General features: G+C 45.1%; 1 protein-coding gene across 1 annotated transcript in view; it reads right to left on the bottom strand.

Moving 5' to 3' along the window:
• Positions 1 to 255: 255 nt before the first annotated feature.
• Positions 256 to 19,492, bottom strand: part of bahcc1b (BAH domain and coiled-coil containing 1b) — a 58,882-nt gene continuing 39,645 nt past the window's right edge. The window contains exons 13-23 of the mRNA XM_038975410.1: positions 15,524 to 15,759; positions 15,203 to 15,385; positions 12,726 to 13,126; positions 12,453 to 12,527; positions 9,813 to 9,948; positions 9,479 to 9,596; positions 9,008 to 9,309; positions 8,079 to 8,213; positions 4,764 to 6,178; positions 3,151 to 3,387; positions 256 to 2,993 (exon numbers count right to left, since the gene is read on the bottom strand). Of these exons, the coding sequence (XP_038831338.1) occupies positions 2,784 to 2,993; positions 3,151 to 3,387; positions 4,764 to 6,178; positions 8,079 to 8,213; positions 9,008 to 9,309; positions 9,479 to 9,596; positions 9,813 to 9,948; positions 12,453 to 12,527; positions 12,726 to 13,126; positions 15,203 to 15,385; positions 15,524 to 15,759 (3,448 nt within the window). The 3' untranslated portion in view covers positions 256 to 2,783. The remainder of the gene's footprint in view (positions 2,994 to 3,150; positions 3,388 to 4,763; positions 6,179 to 8,078; positions 8,214 to 9,007; positions 9,310 to 9,478; positions 9,597 to 9,812; positions 9,949 to 12,452; positions 12,528 to 12,725; positions 13,127 to 15,202; positions 15,386 to 15,523; positions 15,760 to 19,492) is intronic.

The raw sequence follows: 19,492 nt of genomic DNA, 5'->3' as shown, positions 1-19,492 counted from the left end.
CACACACACACACACACACACACACACACACACACACACACACACACACACACACACACACACACACACACACAGACCATAGCTCTATCACTCTCACTCTTTCACTCAAACATGGTATAAAGTTTCAGTTTACTGTTCCCCTGCTTATTTTTCTTTCTGCACCTAACAGTGGATTGTGAAGGAATTGTAACTTCTAAACTAAATTCAGGTACTTGTATATGTACTATAAAAATAAATTTAAAAACTTTGCTGATATCATTTTTAGTGTTTTTTTTAATGAAACGCAACACAAAGGCAATAAAATTAAGATAAATAACTTTTCTTTTTTGTTTGTTTTTTACACAGGGGAAATATTTTAGTCATGTTTCCAACAATGACTGAGACAAATGTTACAAAGTATATATCAACCCTACAAAGTAAATTGTTTCCAGTGGGCCTCAAAAACAGGTTGCGCAAGGATGATGACACTTTACCCAATGTGATGTTTAGAACTGAATCCAGTGTTTCTTTAGGAAAATACAGCTTTTAAAAAAGTGTTTAAAGACCTACAAAAAGTAACATAATATGGATGTTCACATTAGATTTCTTTTAAAGCTTTTGCTTCGCAGTGTAACAGCAACAATGTTTAAAAAAGTCGATGTATGTCGCAAACGAAAAGGCATTCATGTTCTCCTTGTAAAAACCTCAACACTGAAAACACAGTCATCCCAGGCTTGCATAACAGTCAGGAAAAAGACAATGGCAAAATAAAAATATTAAAAACAGAAAGAGACATTTTTGGCAATGCAGGAACAAGATTAAGCACAATTTTGATTTTATCTTTTTTTTTTTTTAAATATATATTACCCTCTTTTGATTGGCTCTGATTGTCCTTTACTTTCATGTGATGTCATATACGGTTGTCATGGAGCCTTCAAGTGCAACAGCCGGGCAATGTGCAGAAAGAAAACGTTGCTCCCATGGCAACATGGTGGTGAAGCGATGTTCTATGCCAACAGGTATGAGGGAACACAGGTATTTTACTTCAATATGATTGCAGGATCCCGGAATTTTGATTAGATTGAATATTTGTATATTTGTATATTTCTTCATATTGTATTCTAATGTGATCAAGCGTAAACATAGATGCGCTTTGGTTTTGTTTTTTTGAGGCCAGATAAATACCTACATAGATCTCCTCTAGGAATATAATATAGATATAGAACATCTAGAAATCTCCGGTCTAGATCTTTAAGGATCAGCAAATAGAAGAAACTCGGTTTCTGTCCAGTATTTCTATTCTGTTAAACCCCCTCAGGAGAATAAGCACATAACAATAGACACAATAAAAACCTATATGAAAAATATACAAAACAGACCAATGATGATGTGGACACAAAAAGCCTTTTCCACTTTTCTTATAAAAACATCCCCTTCCATCCCAAGTCACCAAATCCACCCTAATCCCAAAAATGGGACTTGAACCCTTCCCTTGTAGCATATTTACAGCTTTACCCCTCTTGGACCCCATACCATCCCATCCCCACCACATACTCAGTGCAGGAAGAGAGGACTAAAACCTCCTCCTCCCTAAGCCAAAAGAACAACTCAAAGAAAAGTATTTGAAAAATAACACAACCTAAAGAGCAACAAAGAGGGATATATTTCTCTCTTCATGTATATTATATATGTATACTATGTACAGTTTAATCATAACGTCTTTATACATAATGCTGTACAACACACAGAGATAGACAAATAATTAAGCTGTACATCTATGCACCTGAATAGGAGGATATGAGAGGTATTGAAGTGTATGGCTTGACTGGAGAAATAATCATCCTTTTTGTCTTTTTTCTGTCTAGAGAAGAAGCTGTTAGTAAATCGATCTATATATTAATTAATATTTATAGATTTACGTTTAGTAGGTTTACTTTCTGAGTGTTAAAGACATTGAGGGTTTTCCATGGTGAGGTCTAGACTAGAGACCAATGCACGCACGCACAGACAAGCAAACACACACGCTAAAGCACTATTTACTCTGAGCTCTTCAAGTACCAAATGCATCCATTACAACCACTCAGCACACAAACACACTCATACTCTCACTCTCTCACACACACACACTTCAGAACTACAGTGTTTTTGGTCCTGTTGGGATTTCTCAATCCTGCCGTTGTTCATTTATCATCAGACCAGTGTGGCCACCAGTAAGACCATTAAACCCTGAAGGGGGAGAGAAAAGTCTCTGCTCTCCTCATCCCCTCCTTACGTTCTCCCTCTCTCCCAGTCTCTTTCATGTATTCTATATAACCATATCTATAGGCTGAGAAGTGAAAACAACATATTCTCACTTACAGCAACAACCTGGTGAGTCTCTCTTTGTCAGATTGCCTGAGAGTCAGTCTATGACAGTCTTTGACTGACAGACATGACAGACTATAAAACAACTATTGGAGACAGAGTGTAGAGTGGGCACTGTTTGTCTTTGTTTTAGGTCAGTAGAGTACTGAAGTCCCTCTTCAGGTCAGATGACTCCAGTGCTGATAATAGAATCCACTGCGGTCCAAAGTGCTGTTATCCCTGTTGGGGTTTGGGATCGTCCACACCCAAATAAGACCAAGAACCAAGATCCAGAACCAGCAAGAACTAGAACCAGACCAAGGAAGATCCTCCTTTCCGGACTCTTCTAGTTCTGGACAGAACCATGCTTCACTGACACCAGCGCCAGTAGCTCGGTCCAGCCCTATGAGATGAGGTAGCCATCTTGAAGGCTTTGTTTTGTTTACACTCCATAGTTGTTGCTAGGGGACGATGGCCACACCTTCGGCGCTGACTAGCTGGCCTGTGGTTGGTTCGTAGGTCCCGGCCAGGTAGAACAGGTCCTGAGCTCCACCCCCTGACTTGCGTCTGCGAATCAGGTGCTCGTACTCGGCACGGTTGACCACCTGACAGCGGTGTGAGATGGTCTGGACGTCATTCTCATCCTCGTGGCTTGATTGGTACAAAGCATGCTGGGTAGAGGGGGATACATTGAAAATCAAAAGATAAATAAAGAGCCACTTCATTAATCCCATGGAGAAATAGATTTATGTTGATTATTTGTTGATCAAATAGTTGATACATTTGATCAAAAAGTTGATCAAGTTGTTGAATGATTATCCATCGTACCTTTCCGTCGTGGTGCCTCTTCCCCAGGCGTGTTTCCTCGGGATGGTAGAACCACTTGACCCTGACCACCATGCTGGAGGACCAGGACTCCCAGAGGCTCTCCACTCGCCCCACATAGGGCAGCTGGGGCCGACCGGGGGACAGGAATACAGCACAGTCCCCCACATGAACCGTCTCACCACCACGCACGATCGCCTTGTAGAACAACTTACGGGCCTTACCCTTCAGACCACGCCTCTGTAGGGGGAGAAAGAGGGGGGAAGTTAGGAGGGAGTCCAGGTAAGAACATGGAACCAAACTTCTATGGTGGCAAAATGGTTAGGGCCAGAGCCTTTAAAGCCGTGGTACTAAAACCATGTATACGGGTAAGAGTCTAGCTACATTTTCAGATATCATAAGTTTCTAATTTTGTCAGAAAGTAGTTAACATTGCAAGTTAAAGCATACTGTTAGCTAGCTAGCGATCGTTATCTTGCTGGTATGATCTATATAGTAATATTATTCATATCTCAGAAATCCATTTGCATTGCTAGTTATAGCTAGCTAGCTAATATTGAACCTAGTTGGTTAGCGTTAGCTACTTGCAGATTCATACTCCAGCATGTCATGCTTGGTGGCTAGCTATGACAATCTGTTTGTACTGTAGCTACGGGTTGGGATTATGGTTAATTGTTTAGCTAGCAAGCTACATGTCTAAACAAAAGACTCCACTTCGCAAAATAATGATTGCATGACCCATCAAGTTAGCCAGGTGTGTCTGGGGGTGATTACGGCCATCTATTGTATTTCCTGAACATCTAGACAATAGTGACCATCCACTTAGCTAGATGTGGTTATAGGATTTCTTTCACATGACCCATCAATTGAGACAAGTGTCTGGGTAAGCATCATCTAATAATTCTAAAATAATTTATAAAATATTTTTATCTGAAAGTCAGATTAGGATACAGGCCAAGGACTAGACAAAGTGTAGTTTTACATGGAGTTTTTCCCTTATTGTAGGCTACTACTTAAACCACTTTTAGTCTTGAAATCTTTGGTTGTTTACTACACCACCTTACTCACCCTGTTTAGCACATGGCCTCACATGTGAATCCTTAAAAAGATGGGTGGGGCTAAGGCTTAAGAGGGTGTGAACGATGCTGAATAGGTGTAGACAAAGAAGAGCTCTCCAGTAGGTGTACCAAAACACCAAGGGCCATTTTCTCAAAAGTTGGGTTATAAGTTTATGAACCTTCTAAGCAGAATTAGTTTCCCGTTGTTCATCAACTGCAGTGTATGATATACCATTTTATAGCTCAGAGTCTGTACTTTTTTCCAATGTAAAAAACACCATTTAACAGGTAGGCCATTATTGTAAATAAGAATTTGTTCTTAACTGACTTGCCTAGTTAAATAAAGGTTCAATTTAAAAAAGTAAAATGTAAAATGTTGCCACGTAATACAGAATCGAGGCAGTCGGTCACAAATGTAGTGATCTTACTCAAAAAGTCAATTTAATAAGACCTTGCTCAATAAGTCTATTTCAGACTGTGTTAACCATCAAGCCTCCCACATACCAGCTTACAGGACAGGTTATAATGGCCTCAACTCTGACTCTGTGTGTCCTCTCACCTGCGTGGGGTTTCCAGACCACTTCCACAGCTGGCGACCCGGTAGGAGGGCGGACATATTGGGATGGGGGTCCGGTGACAACATCCTCTGCCTCTTGGCTGCTGGGTGGTCCTTCGGAGGTTTGGGCTGGGAGGCTGGGGTGTTGGGGGTCGAAGTGTGTGTGTTGGGAATCGCAATGTGTGTATTGGAGCCGGGACCATCTCTCCTCTTAGTTTGGCTTTTGGCTGCGCTACTGCTACTATTAGTCCTTCCCTTTGATGTGTACTCTTTCCTGTCCTCTCCTCTGTCACTTCCTCTCACCTTTGAACCTCCGGTGATGGCCATGGCTGCCTTGGCAACATAGGCGTGTGGTTGGGCAGAGGCTGAGGAGGCGGCGTTAGGTTTGGGGTTTGTGGAGGGGTCAAGGGTTAAGCGGTTAGAGGTCAAGCTCTGCCTGTGTTTGTGTTTCTGCTGCTGGAGCAGCGCTCTGTGGAGAAGGAGGGATGAAGACCCTTCTTCATCTGAGGAGTATGAAGAGTCATTGTCGGAAGAACAGAGGGAGGAGGAAGAGAGGGAGCCGGAGGAGGAGGAAGAGGAGGAGGACGAGGAGCAGACGGAGAGACGGGAGAGGAAACGTCCCGCACCCGCTGCTGCTGCTCTCCTCCGAGCTACCTCTTCATCTCCATCATCATCATCCTCATCCAGCTCAGAGTAAGAGCTGGGGCAGTCGCTGGGGCAGTCCAGAGCTCCAAACTCTCCCCCCAGACCTAAACCAGATGAGGGGAGCCCTTTTCTGAGGGCTGGAGCCCTCTTCAGGAGCAGCTCAGACCTGGACACTCCACTCTCTCCTCCTCCTTTCTTCCTGTCCTTCACTACCAGAGCAGGGTGGATGTACCTCAGGGGTGCACCCGCCACCCCTGCAGAGGGACCCTTGTGCACCCTACCACCCCCCAGACGCAGCAGAGCTTTCCCATTCTTGGTTTTGGGCGACGTCACACCCTCGTGATCCAGCTTCACCAGGAACTGTTTTCTGTCCCTGTCGCTCGACTTCCTGTTGGAGGGTGCCGTTGTCATGGTGACAGAGTCCCTCAGCCCCAGAGGCATAACCGTGGTTACAGGCCGTTGGGTTCCGGTTCCGAAGGCTCCAGCGTAACCGTTGGCGATGCTACTGAAGGAGTCGATCTCGAATGGGGAACGGAAGATGCCCTTGAGGGGCGCAGGAGGGGCGAAGGGGTGTGTGGCGGGGCGGTGGAACACCCCCAAGTCTCGCTGGTGACCCACTCGGTGGGTTTTACGGGACGTCCCGTTGAACAGGAAGAAGTCCGCTGGAAGTCTCTTTGCTGGCCAGCTTAACGAGGAAGTGTTGCCACTGGTTACACTCTCTGATGTTGTTGAGGAACTATTGGCCCCTGGCTTGACCTTTTTGGGTCGTCCTACTGGAAGAAGAAACAGAATAAAGAGAAAGGGTGAGAGTGAGAAAGAAAGGTAGACAGCGAGAGAGAGATTTATAAACAAGATTGATCAACCTAACCTTCCTTTAAAGCAGGTAAGTCAATGAGAACAAATTCTTCATAACCATAAATAACAGCCCTTACTGTAGAGCTGGAGGCAACTTGTCACATTTAGTCTGTGTTGAGTTATGAGAATGCTGTTTGACTGGAGGGCATTCAGACCAGTGACAGTTGGAACAGTGATGACGTTAGACATGAGGGGGGTTCCATTGAGAAGGAAGAAGTGTTGAGATAAAATCATATTATATATGTGTATTATACATGAGTAAAGCTGGTCTGAATAGTAAGTTGGCCAGGCGGGCCTATGAAGCAGTTTGTCTTGGGGCTACAGTGACTGATTGGGTCTGGGATGGTGAGTGATGAGATGACTGATGACTGGTTGTCTATGCTATCTATCTCACTGGTGCTGTAAGCCACAATTTCAAACAAATGGGAGGAACTGGCACCATCTACCCGGAAGAAAAATATAAACGCAACACACAACAACTGAAAAGATTTTACAGAGTTACAGTTCATATAAGGAAATTAGTCATTTGAAATAAATTCATTAGGCCCTAATCTATGGATTTCACATGATTTGAAATACAGATCTGCTGGTCACAGATACTTTAAAAAAAGGTAGGGGCGTGGATTAGAAAACCAGTCAGTAGCTGGTGTTACCATCATCTGCCTCATGCAGCGTGACATATCTCCTTCGCATAGAGTTGATCAGGCTGTTGATTGTGGCCTGTGGAATGTTGTCCCACTCATCTTCAATGGCTGTGCAAAGTTGCTGGATATTGGCAGGAACTGGAACACGCTGTCGTACAAGTCGATCCAGAGCATCCCAAACATGCTCAATGGGTGACATGTCTGGTGAGTATGCAGGCCATGGAAGAACTGGGACATTTTCAGCTTCCATGAATTTGTTGTCTGTAGCTTATGCCTGCCCATACATACCGTAACCCCACCAACACCATGGGGCACTCTGTTCACAACGTTGACATTAGTAAACCGCTCGCCCACACAACACCATACATGCATGCTGTCTGTCATCTGCTCGGTACAGTTGAAACCGTGATTCATCAGTGAAGAGCACACCTCTCTAGCGTGCCAGTGGCCATCAAAGGTGAGCATTTGTCCACTGAAGTTGGTTACGACGTCAAACTGCAGTCAGGTCAAGACCCTGGTGAGGACACAGATGAGCTTCCCTGAGACGGTTTCTGACAGTCTGTGCAGGAATTATTTTGTTGTGCAAATTCACAGTTTCATCAGCTGTTCAGGTGGCTGGTCTCAGACGATCCCGCAGGTGAAGAAGCCGGATGTGGAGGTCCTGGGCTGGCGTGGTTACACGTGGTCTGCGATTGTAAGGCCCTTCGAACATACTGCCAAATTCTCTAAAAACGACTTCGGAGGCAGCTTATGATAGAGAAATGAACATTAAATTATCTGGCAACAGCTCTGGTGGACATTCCTGCATTCAGCATGCCAATTGCACAGTCCCTTAAAACTTGAGACATCTGTGGGATAGTGTTGTATGACAAAACTGCACATTTTAGAGTTGCCTGTTATTGTCCCCAGCACAAGGTGCACCTGTGTAATGATCATGCTGTTGAATCAGCTTCTTGATATGTGACACCTGTCAAGTGGATGGATTATCTTGGCAAAGGAGAAATGCTCACTAACAGGGATGTAGATACATTTGCGAACAAAATTTGAGAGAATTTTTTTTTGTTGTGCGTATGGAAAATGTTTTATTTCAGCTCATGAAACATGGGACCAACCACATGTAGCGTTTCTGTTTTTGTTCAGTGTAATACCATGGAATTATGCTCTGAGCCATTACCTGGTCTCCGCTCCTGGCTCCTCTCTCCTGCCTCCCCATTGGTTGGTCTCTCTGTGGGCTTGTCTCTACTGTCCTGGGTGGAGCTTCTGCGACCACGACGACCAGGTGAGAGCAGGGCTGGAGATGGCTCCGCACCTGAGAGAGAGAGAGAGAGAGAGAGAGAGAGAGAGAGAGCGAGAGAGAGAGAGAGAGAGAGAGAGAGAGAGAGAGAGTGTGTGACAGGGAGAGTGTGACAGGGAGAGATTATTTGTTAGCCATTCTTTCTTTTTCTTTTTAAAAATTTTCTTTTGATTTAATTAAATGTATCGACCGAAGATTACACAATACAACAGCAGTAGTGTTGTGTACCTGAATACATGATTATATGTACTATTACTATTACTACTGAAATTAACTGTATTTCATTATCCTCATTGCATTGTACTGTATTTACTGAAATGCTGTACCACTATACTGCTTTGGCAATATTTACAAATTGTACTTCATGCCAATAAAGCAATCTGAATTTGACTTTGAGAGAGAGAGAGAGAGAGAGAGAGAGAGAGAGAGAGAGAGAGAGAGAGAGAGAGAGAGAGAGAGAGAGAGAGTGACAGAGCGAGAGAGAGAAAGAGATGGAGCGAAAGAGAGAGGGGGAGCGAGACGGGAGGGAGGTAGGGCAAACAATACTTATAGAGTGAAGCTGGATTGAATGTTGACAGACTCCAGTTTTCTCCAGACCATGTATTTACCCTCCAGGAATGTGTATATATATGAATATGAGAGAGAGAGAGAGAGAGAGAGAGAGAGAGAGAGAGAGAGAGAGAGAGAGAGAGAGAGAGAGAGAGAGAAAGAGAGAGAGAGAGAGAGAGAGAGAGAGAGACAGAGACAGAGACAGAGACAGAGACAGAGACAGAGACAGAGACAGAGACAGAGAGCCACAGTGTACTCACAGTGTATCTGGTAACCTGGGGGCAGCAGGCGTATGTTGGGCAGAGAGATTCTTCCTCTGTCTCCGTCATCAAACTCCACCATCACACTGCCCTCCTTCTCCTCCTCTCCCAGACCCCCTCTGTGGACGTATCCAGGGTAGAGGCAGCGGGAGCGTTCGCTCCAGTAGGCACAAACACGCATTCCGGCAGTCAAGATGGCTTCCGTCTGCGGCCGCACATCCAACACCGCTTCCTCTAATAGCTGTTCTAGGGAGTAGATCCTAGGTCTGTTCCCCCTCTCCCCCTCGATCACTACACGGAATCTAGGAGAGAGAGCGAGACGGAGAGAGAGAGCGAGAGAGACAGAGTATTAAATGTAAATGTATTACATGTAATGTATTACAAGCCAGTCAGCCAGTCCTTTGCATCAACATGTCTATCTGTGATTAAGCAGGCCATATGAGTAGGTGTCAGTAGGTGTCAGTGCCTTACATGTCAGGCAGGTCCAGAGTGTGTAGTCGGGCAGCATACAGCAGCTCATCCTCCTTAGATATCAACACCTTCAGACCATCCACCAGCATCTCCCTGCTCAGCACACAGTTAAGCACTGCTGCAGAGAGAGAGGGAGGCAGAATAGAAAGCGAGAAAGAACGAGAGAGAAAAATATGAACATTTAGACTGGTTTGTGACCCTGTGGTGTGTGTGTGTGTGTGTGTGTGTGTGTGTGTGTGTGTGTGTGTGTGTGTGTGTGTGTGTGTGTGTGTGTGTGTGTGTGTGTGTGTGTGTGTGTGTGTGTGTGTGTGTGTGTGTGTGTGTGTGTTCTCACCTGGTGCTCTGCGTGTGTGAGATATATGCTCCATGTCTTCCTCCTCCCCCTCGGAGAAGCTGCTCTCCTCGTCCAATCGGAATCCTTCATCAGCCGCAAAGCTCTCCAGCAGCCGGCTCACTGCACGCCCTTTAGCCTGCGACAGGAAATTACATCATTAGACTATATACATCTTTAAACTCCTAAACCAGTGGTCACCCTCCCACGTTCCTGGACAGCTACAGAGTGTACAGGCTTTTGTTCCATCGCAGCACTAATTCAAATGATGGTTTATTTTTTTATTTCACCTTTATTTAACCTGGTAGGCCAGTTGAGAACAACTTCTCATTTACAACTGCGACCTGGCCAAGATAAAGCAAAGCAGTGCGACAAAAACAACAACACAGAGTTACACAAAAACAAACGTACAGTCAATAACACAATAGAATAATCTATGTACAGGTTGTGCAAATGTAGTAAGGTTAGGGAGGTAAGGCAATAAATAGGCCATAGAGGCTTAGTAATTACAATTTTAGCATTAACACTGGAGTGATAGATGATGATGATGTGCAAGTAGAGATACTGGGGTGCAAAAGAGCAAGAGAAAAAATAACAATATGGGGATGAAGTAGTTGGGTGTGCTATTTACAGAATGGATGTGTACAGGTACAGTGATCGGTAAGCTGCTCTGACAGCTGATGCTTACAGTTAGAGAGGGAGATATAAGTCTCTAGCTTCAGTGATTTTGCAATTCGTTCCAGTCATTGGCAGCAGAGAACTGGAAGGAAAGGCGGCCAAAGAGGTGTTGGCTTTGGGAATGACCAGTGAAATATACCTGCTGGAGCGTGTGCTACAGGTGGGTGTTGCTATGGTGACCAGCGACCTGAGATAAGGCGGGGCTTTACCTAGCAAAGACTTATAGATGACCTGGAGCCAGTGGGTTTGGCGACGAATATGTAGTGAGTGCCAGCCAACGAGAGCATACAGTGGTGGGCAGGATATGGGGCTTTGGTGACAAAACGGATGGCACTGTGACAGACTACATCCAGTTTGCTGAGTAGAGTGTTGGAGGCTATTTTGAAAATGACATCGCCGAAGTCAAGGATCGGTAGGATAGTCAGTTTTACGAGGGTATGTTTGGCAGCATGAGTGAAGGAGGCTTTGTTGCGAAATAGGAAGCCAATTCTAGATTTAATTTTGGATTGGAGATGCTTAATGTGAGTCTGGAAGGAGAGTTAACAGTCGATTATCGTAAATTCATTGCTCATCGATTCATTTGGTATTTTAGTGCAGGCCTAGAACAAAAGCATGCACACCCTGTAACCTCTGCCATACACTGCTGTCAGAACTACCCCTGTCCACCAACACACACAAACACCTCTTCACCGACACGCCCGCCCAAAACACACACACACACACACACACACACACACACACACACACACACACACACACACACACACACACACACACACACACACACACACACACACACACACACACACACACACACACACACACACACACACACACACCAGCCCCTGTCCTATTCCGGTTTAAGCTGGTTTCCTAATGATGACTGATGACTGATGATGGAGCTGTAAAATCAGCCTGTTCAACAGGTTTCTGCCTGTATCTGGGCTTTACAAAGAAAGGACCATATATTACTGCCTGAAAGATGTGTGTGTAAGGGTGTGTGTGTGTGTGTGTGTGTGTGTGTGTGTGTGTGTGTGTGTGTGTGTGTGTGTGTGTGTGTGTGTGTGTGTGTGTGTGTGTGTGTGTGTGTGTGTGTGTGTGTGTGTGTGTGTTTTGGGCGGGCGTGTGTCAGTGAAGAGGTGTTTGTGTGTGTGTGTGTGTGTGTGTGTGTGTGTGTGTGTGTGTGTGTGTGTGTGTGTGTGTGTGTGTGTGTGTGTGTGTGTGTGTGTGTGTGTGTGTGTGTGTGTGTGTGTGTGTGTGTGTTTGTCTGGGTGTTTTCCACATGAAGGGACAATATATTACAGTGACAGAGGTTTCATCACCAGAGGGTATGGAATATTACTCACCTCTCTGGGTTGGTGTGTGTGGAAATTGTGTGTATGCGCACATGAACAAGTGTATGTATTTAGTACGCGTGCGCGCATGTGTGTGAGTTTAGTAAGTATGTGTGTGAGTTTAGTAAGTATGTGTGTGTATATTGGGGTTTTTGTTCTGTGCTGTTTGCTTAGAGTCATGTGTTTGTCACATTCCCTCCGTATGACTATGATAAGGATCAGTCAGAGGCAACCACCTCAGGGCTGTTCTCACCAAAACACACACACACGACATCACCCTTATTCATCCGTCATATATCTCACCAGCTGACAGATTCACGGTTGTTTAAAACTGATCAGCTCATGCAGTTTGGTAATAATAAGATATGTCATGCAATAGCTTCTGACTTAAATTCGCCAAAGCACATTTACATCACCTTTCCAGTTACATTATGTACCTTTTCCCCATTACTCCATGCCCACTCATCCTCTCTCTTCTACTCTACCTGTTGTTCCTGCTCAGGACTCTATCTCTCCACCAACTGCCATTTCCTGTTCCACACTGCCTCTTTTTGTTTGCCCCTATCCCTCCTTCTCTCATGACCCCCCTCCCTCCCCCTCCCCCTCCGCCCATGTTGACCCCGATCCTCACCTGTTTCTTCCTGCTCTTCCTGCCCCTGGTGGTGTCCTCTCTCTGGGTCTCAGTCTCCAGCCAGCAGCCTCTCTTCTGGAACAACCAAACAGGTCAGGACAGGTTAGCATTATAGACAATGATCATAATCACCATGTAGCTAGAGAGAAACCGTAACACGTGCATTTTAACAGTCTCAAGTAGCTGAGGGAGATTTTAACAGAGGAAGCCGTTTTTGATTAACCTAGAGACCCACAGTCCCTCCCCCCAGGTCCTCTCATTCCCCTTCCTCACCTGTCCCAGAATGCTTTGGGGTACTGAGCTCTTCATCTCGGCCTCCGCCAGAGGTCCCTGGACCCCCCTGCTGTCCTGGAGGCTGTTGCCCACTGATGAGGCCCTCCAGCTAGGTACCGGTCCTCTCATAGCCCCCTGTGGCTCCTGGAGCTCTGGGCGTCTCTGGTCTGCAATAGCAGGACGCGGCGTGCAGGGGGCTCCTCTCATCCTCAGCTCCGCACTGGGCATGCTTGCATCATCACCTTGCCTCTCCTTCTTGCTCCTGGCTTTCTGATTGGCTTGAAGCTTAGCGGCTGGGCCAATCGCAGCAGTGTTTATTGGCATGTCTTTGGCGGATGGTGGCGTCATCTTGACGTCATTGGTTCCTTTGTCGCTGTCATAGCTCCCCTCATCTTCCTCCTCTGTGGAAGTAAGGGATCAATAAAATCGATTAGAAACTGTCTGGAGATCAGTTGTGACACAACCATCTCAAGCTCAGGCTCTAGTGAAAGACAGTGTAGAGAAGCTACAGTGGGGTCCAAAATTATTGACACCCTTGATAAAGATGAGCAAAAATAACTGTATAAAATAAATAAAACAAATACTGAGATATATTGTATGTTCCATTTTTTGGGGGGTAAATTATTGTCTTTTATACTAATACAATTGCTCAGAGAAAGAGTTTAACAAGTAATGTTTAACAAGTAATAATGTTTATAATGTAATGTTTAACAAGTAATGTTTAACAAGTAATTTGTTTAACAAGTAATAAATGTTTCTCTCAAAAAGGTAGGGGTAAAAATTATTGACCTCACCTTCCGAGGATAACAGCACTGAGCCTTTTTCTAGAAGGTTTTATGAGTTGGAGAACACATTGGGAGGGATCATTCCTCCATACAGAATCCTTTGAGATTCTCGATATCCTTAGTCTGCGCTTATGGACTCCCATCTTCAATTCAAACCACAGGTTTTCAATTGGTTTCAAGTCCGAAGACAGATGGCCATTGCAAAATGTTGATTTGGTGGACTATTAATAATTTCTTTGTGGATTTTGATGTGTGCTTGAGGTTATTGTCTTGTTGGAAGATCCACTTGCAGCCAAGTTTCAGCCTCCTGGCGGCAACCAGGTTTTTGACTAAAATATCCTAGTACTGTAAAGTTCATAATGCCGGTGACCTTTACAAGGGCTCCAGGACCAGTTGAAGCAAAATAGCCCCATAACATCAAAGCTCCACCACCATATTTACTGTATATATGGGATTCTTTCCTTCTCATGCTTTCTCACCTGGACACCCAAACCCACCACTGTTGTCCATGGAAAAAAAACTATATTTTCATGTCATCCAACATATGTAAATACCTGGAGTTTGCTAAACAGCATTGGCACTTGGATTGGAACTAGTGGTTTGGTCAGATGATATGAAAATAGAGCTCTTTGGCCACGCACACCAGTGTGGGTTTGGTGTCAAAATGAGAATGCATGAGCAGAAAAGAATCCCTAGGTATTAAAAGATATTGAAAGGTATTGAAAACAGTGGTGCCAATAAACAAAAAAAGTATTACTTGTTAAACAAAGTCTCTTTCTCTGAGCAATTATATTAGTATAAAATAATATAACTTCCCAATTTTTTTACCATATAATATATCGCTGGATTTGAACTATTTATTTTAGACAGTAATTTTTGCGGTCAAGGAAACCCGATGGCTATCTCTCTTTCTCATGCACAGACAAGCATAAGAACACACACACGTACTGTACACACAAATAATCACGCACGCACCCATGCAAACACACAATCACACATGCACATATACACACACAGATCAGATCTTTATTGGCAGCTGTGGGTGGCTGACTGGGGGTCGTGTCGGGTGTCGACACGTTGCTGACACACTTGTCACTTACTCAGTGTCCTCGTCAACACTCTCTCACACACACACACACACATCACAAACACTCCGCTGCCTGCGAGGGGACAGGCAGATAGTGGCAAAAACACACACACACACACACACACACACACACACACACACACACACACACACACACACACACACACACACACACACACACACACACACACACACACACACACACACACACACACACACACACACACACACACACACACAGGACCTAATCAACTGACAGACATTGGGACACCACTTTATTTCTATGAAATGTTAATTTGAGATTATTGAGGAAAGGGGGACATTGTGTCTCTACTGGTTGGATTGGGGGGGTGCAGGGGGGGGACAGGGGTGTGACATTCTAAAAGAGGCGATAGCGAGGTTCACGTTACAGCGCGGGTTTGGGGGCCGCATGCCAGTGGGCAGCCGTTAACGGTTTTAATGGTGTGACAGACGAGCCGGGAAGTGAGAGGAGGCCACCGTGATGGGAGACATCTCACTCACTTACACACACTCTCACACACACTCACACATTCACACACACTCACACACACAGCTGGGAGACATCTCATTGAGACGTAACTCACCCTGGCCGGAGGTCTCGCTGTTGCTCTTCCCCTCGTTCACTTCCTGGTTCACAGAGGCCTCGCCCACTCTCCGGAGGACTCTGGTCGATGGTCCGCCCAGTTTGACCTTTGGCCGACCTCTCCTCCTCCTCCTCACTCCCTGATTGGGCGCCCAGTCCTGCTGGGCACTGGATGTATTGGCTGCTGGGTGGACATGGAGACATGGGTGTGTTAGTGTCAGGGAGTGTATGAGGTACAAGGTTTACATGTGTGTGTGTGTGTGTGCCTGTGTGTATGTGTACATACATGTGTGCATGTGTGGAGTGCATGTGTGTGTTTTACCTGTGTCACTCTCTCTGCAGTTTGCGTGGGCTCCAGGTCTGGGGTCCACTCTGTGGCGGTGCATGCCCCCTGATGGTGCACCTCTCTGGGCCACAGCCTTCTGCTTCAGCTGGGTCACCCTCCGTGCTAGTCTGGAGCTCAGGCTGGGACGACCTCTCCTCCTCTTGAGGAAGCCATGATTGGTCATCCTCTTCCTCCGCTTCTCTCCACCCCCTTCTGCTTCCTCATCCGCCACCCTAAAACAAATGAAGAAGAGAGAGAGATGGATTTTATTAAAGGGGGGAAGATGGAGAGGTGCAAACAGAAAGGCTAAAGAAGATCAAAGAAAAGGTAACAGGTCATGTCTTTCTGCCCTCTCTCTCTCTCTCTCTCTCTGTGTCTCTCTCTCTCTCTCTCTCTCTCTCTTTCTCTCTCTCTCTTTTTCCCTTCTGCTTTCTCTTTCTTTCTCCCTTTTTTCCCTTCTCTCTCTGGCCTTTGATGAGTAGAGAGGGGGGGGGGGGTATTTTCCCGTACGGAGGCTGTTTGGAAGAGAAAGCATTCTGTCGGTAAACTCTGAAATATCCAAGAGGAGTGTGAATATGAGACCCTGCTGAATCACACCAAGAAAGTGGGAGAAATAGCTGGCGAGACAGCTACTGAAGAAAAACAGAGCGAGAGAGAGAGGGGGATGGGGAGAGTTGGAGGGAGCAAAAGAGAGAGAGCTAACAAAAGAGAGCACACAGAGCGAGAGTATGAGAAAGCGAGAGAGAGAGAGAGAGAGAGAGAGAGAGAGAGAGAGAGAGAGAGAGAGAGAGAGAGAGAGAGAGAGAGAGAGAGAGAGAGAGAGAGAGAGGGAGAGGCGAGGCAGTCTCAGGGGAGTCTGTCCATTGACCTACGCTCCAGGGCTGGATCAATAAACACTAACCTCTATTGAACACCACTCTTCTCTCTACCCCTTTTCTCTCTCTCTCTCTCGCTCTCTTCCTCTCCTCTCTCTCTCTCTCTCCCCAGTGTCTCTCTTTCTCTTTCTGTCTCCGTTTCTCTCTCTTTATCTCTCAAAGTGCACACACACATACACACACACACACACACACATACACACAGACACAACACACACATACACATGCACACACACACTGCTGTGAGCAGCTGGTGTCTGAGGCAGGTGAATCTTATATTCCCACAGAGTGCTCAGCATCTCCCATCAAGAAAAAGAGAGGGAGGGAGGAGGTAGATAGATTTGGGGAATGAGCGGAGTAAAGGGAGAAGGGAGGGAGAGGAGAGGAGAGGAAAAGAGAGGGAGATTTTAGAGGATAAAACAGGGAATGAGTGGAGGAAAGGAGGAGCATGAAAAAGAGGAGGGGAAGATAGGATTTGTAATGTGAAACCTGAGAGAAATACGAGGTGGTCTAGTTTGTCATTTCAGACAAATTCAAAACTTTTCTGCTGAAGTTAAGATCTACAGAGAAGCCATCCAGTGGGCACAGACGTCAATTTAACGCCTATTCCAAGTTGGTTCAACGTAATTTCATTATAATTACTTGGAAACAATGTTGATTCAACCAGTGTGTGCCCAGTGGGCAGCTTCCTGAAAACCCCTAAACTGCCCCTAACAAAGTCCCACGTCCCCCATACCCATCCCCCACATCAACCCTCCATGGCCCAGCCTTAACCTGTCTGTCACCATCACCCCTTACCACTCCTTTCAACCTTTGACCTTTTGACCTCCAGTCAGCCCCAAGCCCCAGCGTTAGCCCTCTGTCAGTGTGCAACGGCAGTCAGTTGACGTAGAATAATGTAAATCCACAGAGAATAGTGATTGGAGAAAAAAATCGGTACAGTTACATATCGGGATATTCTTTTTGACGATATATCGCATCGTATCGTTTTGACAATATTGTTTTTGTGCTGGTTGGCTCTACCTGCACCAAAACTCCAGTATTTTTCCTTCATAGCTTGTTCTCCATCTTCTTTTTAAATATAGCTTGCCAGCTTGTAGTCCTAAAAATCAGAAATGAGTTACATCTTGTTCGTTCAGGTATTCCTATGGGAAAATGAATGGGAAAAGAATAGGGTTTTGGGATAAACGTCGAAAATAAGATCTGAGGTTAACACAGGCTTAAGAGATCTTATACGTTTTGTTCTATGAGATATTATCAGTCTGTTAACATGACCTTTTTGAATTAGGAAGCCTTTATGTGCTTGTTTTGATGACATACATTCTTCAAAATTCACAAAAGGTGACGTAGCTGATGAAGATTATCTCATAGAACAAAACATATTGGATCTCCTAAACCTGTGGTAACCACAGACCTTATTTTCGGCGTTTATCCAAAAACCCTATAAAAACTCCATTCATTTTCCAATAGGCTTTGTCCAACGAACCCTGGCGGAGTTGGTGCCTACAAAAAGACACCATTACTATTGCTCTCTATAGGGAGACAATTTGTTTTCAGCACTTTTATTTCCATGACTGATCAAAACTAGTTTTCTCCTGCTCTCTCTCGTCCCTTTGCAGCAGACATATAGTGAGCAATATGTTTGGAACATCAAATCGCAATAGAATCACAATGCATATCGTAATAGCACCAAAGTATCGAGATACTATCATAACGTGAGGTCCCAGCCCTAACAGAGTATTAAATTACAATAACAGCACCCTTCCCCCCTTTCCTCTCTCCAATACCTCTGTCAACAAGTACTGCCACCAACAGACCAGTCGCTAGAGACATTTCTACCTCTGGCAGCCCTCCCTCACTCCCCCCCTCTCTCTCTCTGAGATGAAGGAATACACTATTGATACCACGTTCATTAATTAAGACAAAAAATACACCCTGTCACAAACCAGCCAGCTCCAGTAATTAAACGAATATGTCTGTGTGTGTGTCGTCTATGCATTTATCTGTGCAGTATGTAAAATCATGCAATGTGTGTATGTGTTTTTGTGTGTGTGTGTGTGTGTGTTTTGTCATTTTTCATTAGTTCGTTGTAATCAGTGTGGTAACCGTGATAAACCTTGAGTTTGTTTAATCAGTTTATCAGAGCGAGGGGAACATGCACTATCAGAGGTGGAGCACAGCCAGAAAACACATTCATCAATATGATGACTTAACGCTGGAATGTAACACTGTGTGTGTGTGTGTGTGTGTGTGTGTGTGTGTGTGTGTGTGTGTGTGTGTGTGTGTGTGTGTGTGTGTGTGTGTGTGTGTGTGTGTGTGTGTGTGTGTGTGTGTGTGTGTGTGTGTGTGTGTGTTCGAGAGAGAGCATGTGTAGGGCATTAGGGGGTTTGCTTTGTAATCGTGTGTGTGTGTGCGTGCATGCCTTTGTGAATGCCTGCCTGCGAGCTCAAGTGTATGTGTTAGAAGAAGAGGTTGGTGAGTCATTCATCACTGTGATAAGTTTACATGGGGACTTTGTCCAGCCATATTAATATGTGCTGAGGGTGAGAGGGAGTCAGGACATAATCAATGGTGGTGATAAATATGATTAAATGTGATTAATGATGATTAATGAGTCTCTCCTCTGAGCTGATTAATCTATTAACTCCTCTCATTTAGAAACCACACCGGGTTTACTACCAGGTTCACACACACACACACACACACACACACACACACACACACACACACACACACACACACACACACACACACACACACACACACACACACACACACACACACACACACACACACACACGTACTGAGCATATGTGTGTGTGTGTGTGTGTGTGTGTGTGTGTGTGTGTGTGTGTGTGTGTGTGTGTGTGTGTGTGTGTGTGTGTGTGTGTGTGCGAGCGAGCGAGCGAGCGAGCGAGAGATAGCAGTTCCTCCACTCAGCAGTAGCAGTTCCTCTCATAAAGATTCTCAACAAGGTTCATCTCAGGGAACAATACTTTATTGAAAACCATATAAGTACAGTAAATATACACTATATATGCAAAGGTTTGTGGACACCCCTTCAAATTAGTGGATTCGGCTATTCCAGCTA

Source organism: Salvelinus namaycush, chromosome 35 (assembly GCF_016432855.1).
Source record: "Salvelinus namaycush isolate Seneca chromosome 35, SaNama_1.0, whole genome shotgun sequence".
Lineage (NCBI taxonomy): Eukaryota > Metazoa > Chordata > Actinopteri > Salmoniformes > Salmonidae > Salvelinus > Salvelinus namaycush.
Note: the sequence above shows the minus strand (reverse complement) of the source record. Positions and strands in the feature narration are given on the sequence as shown.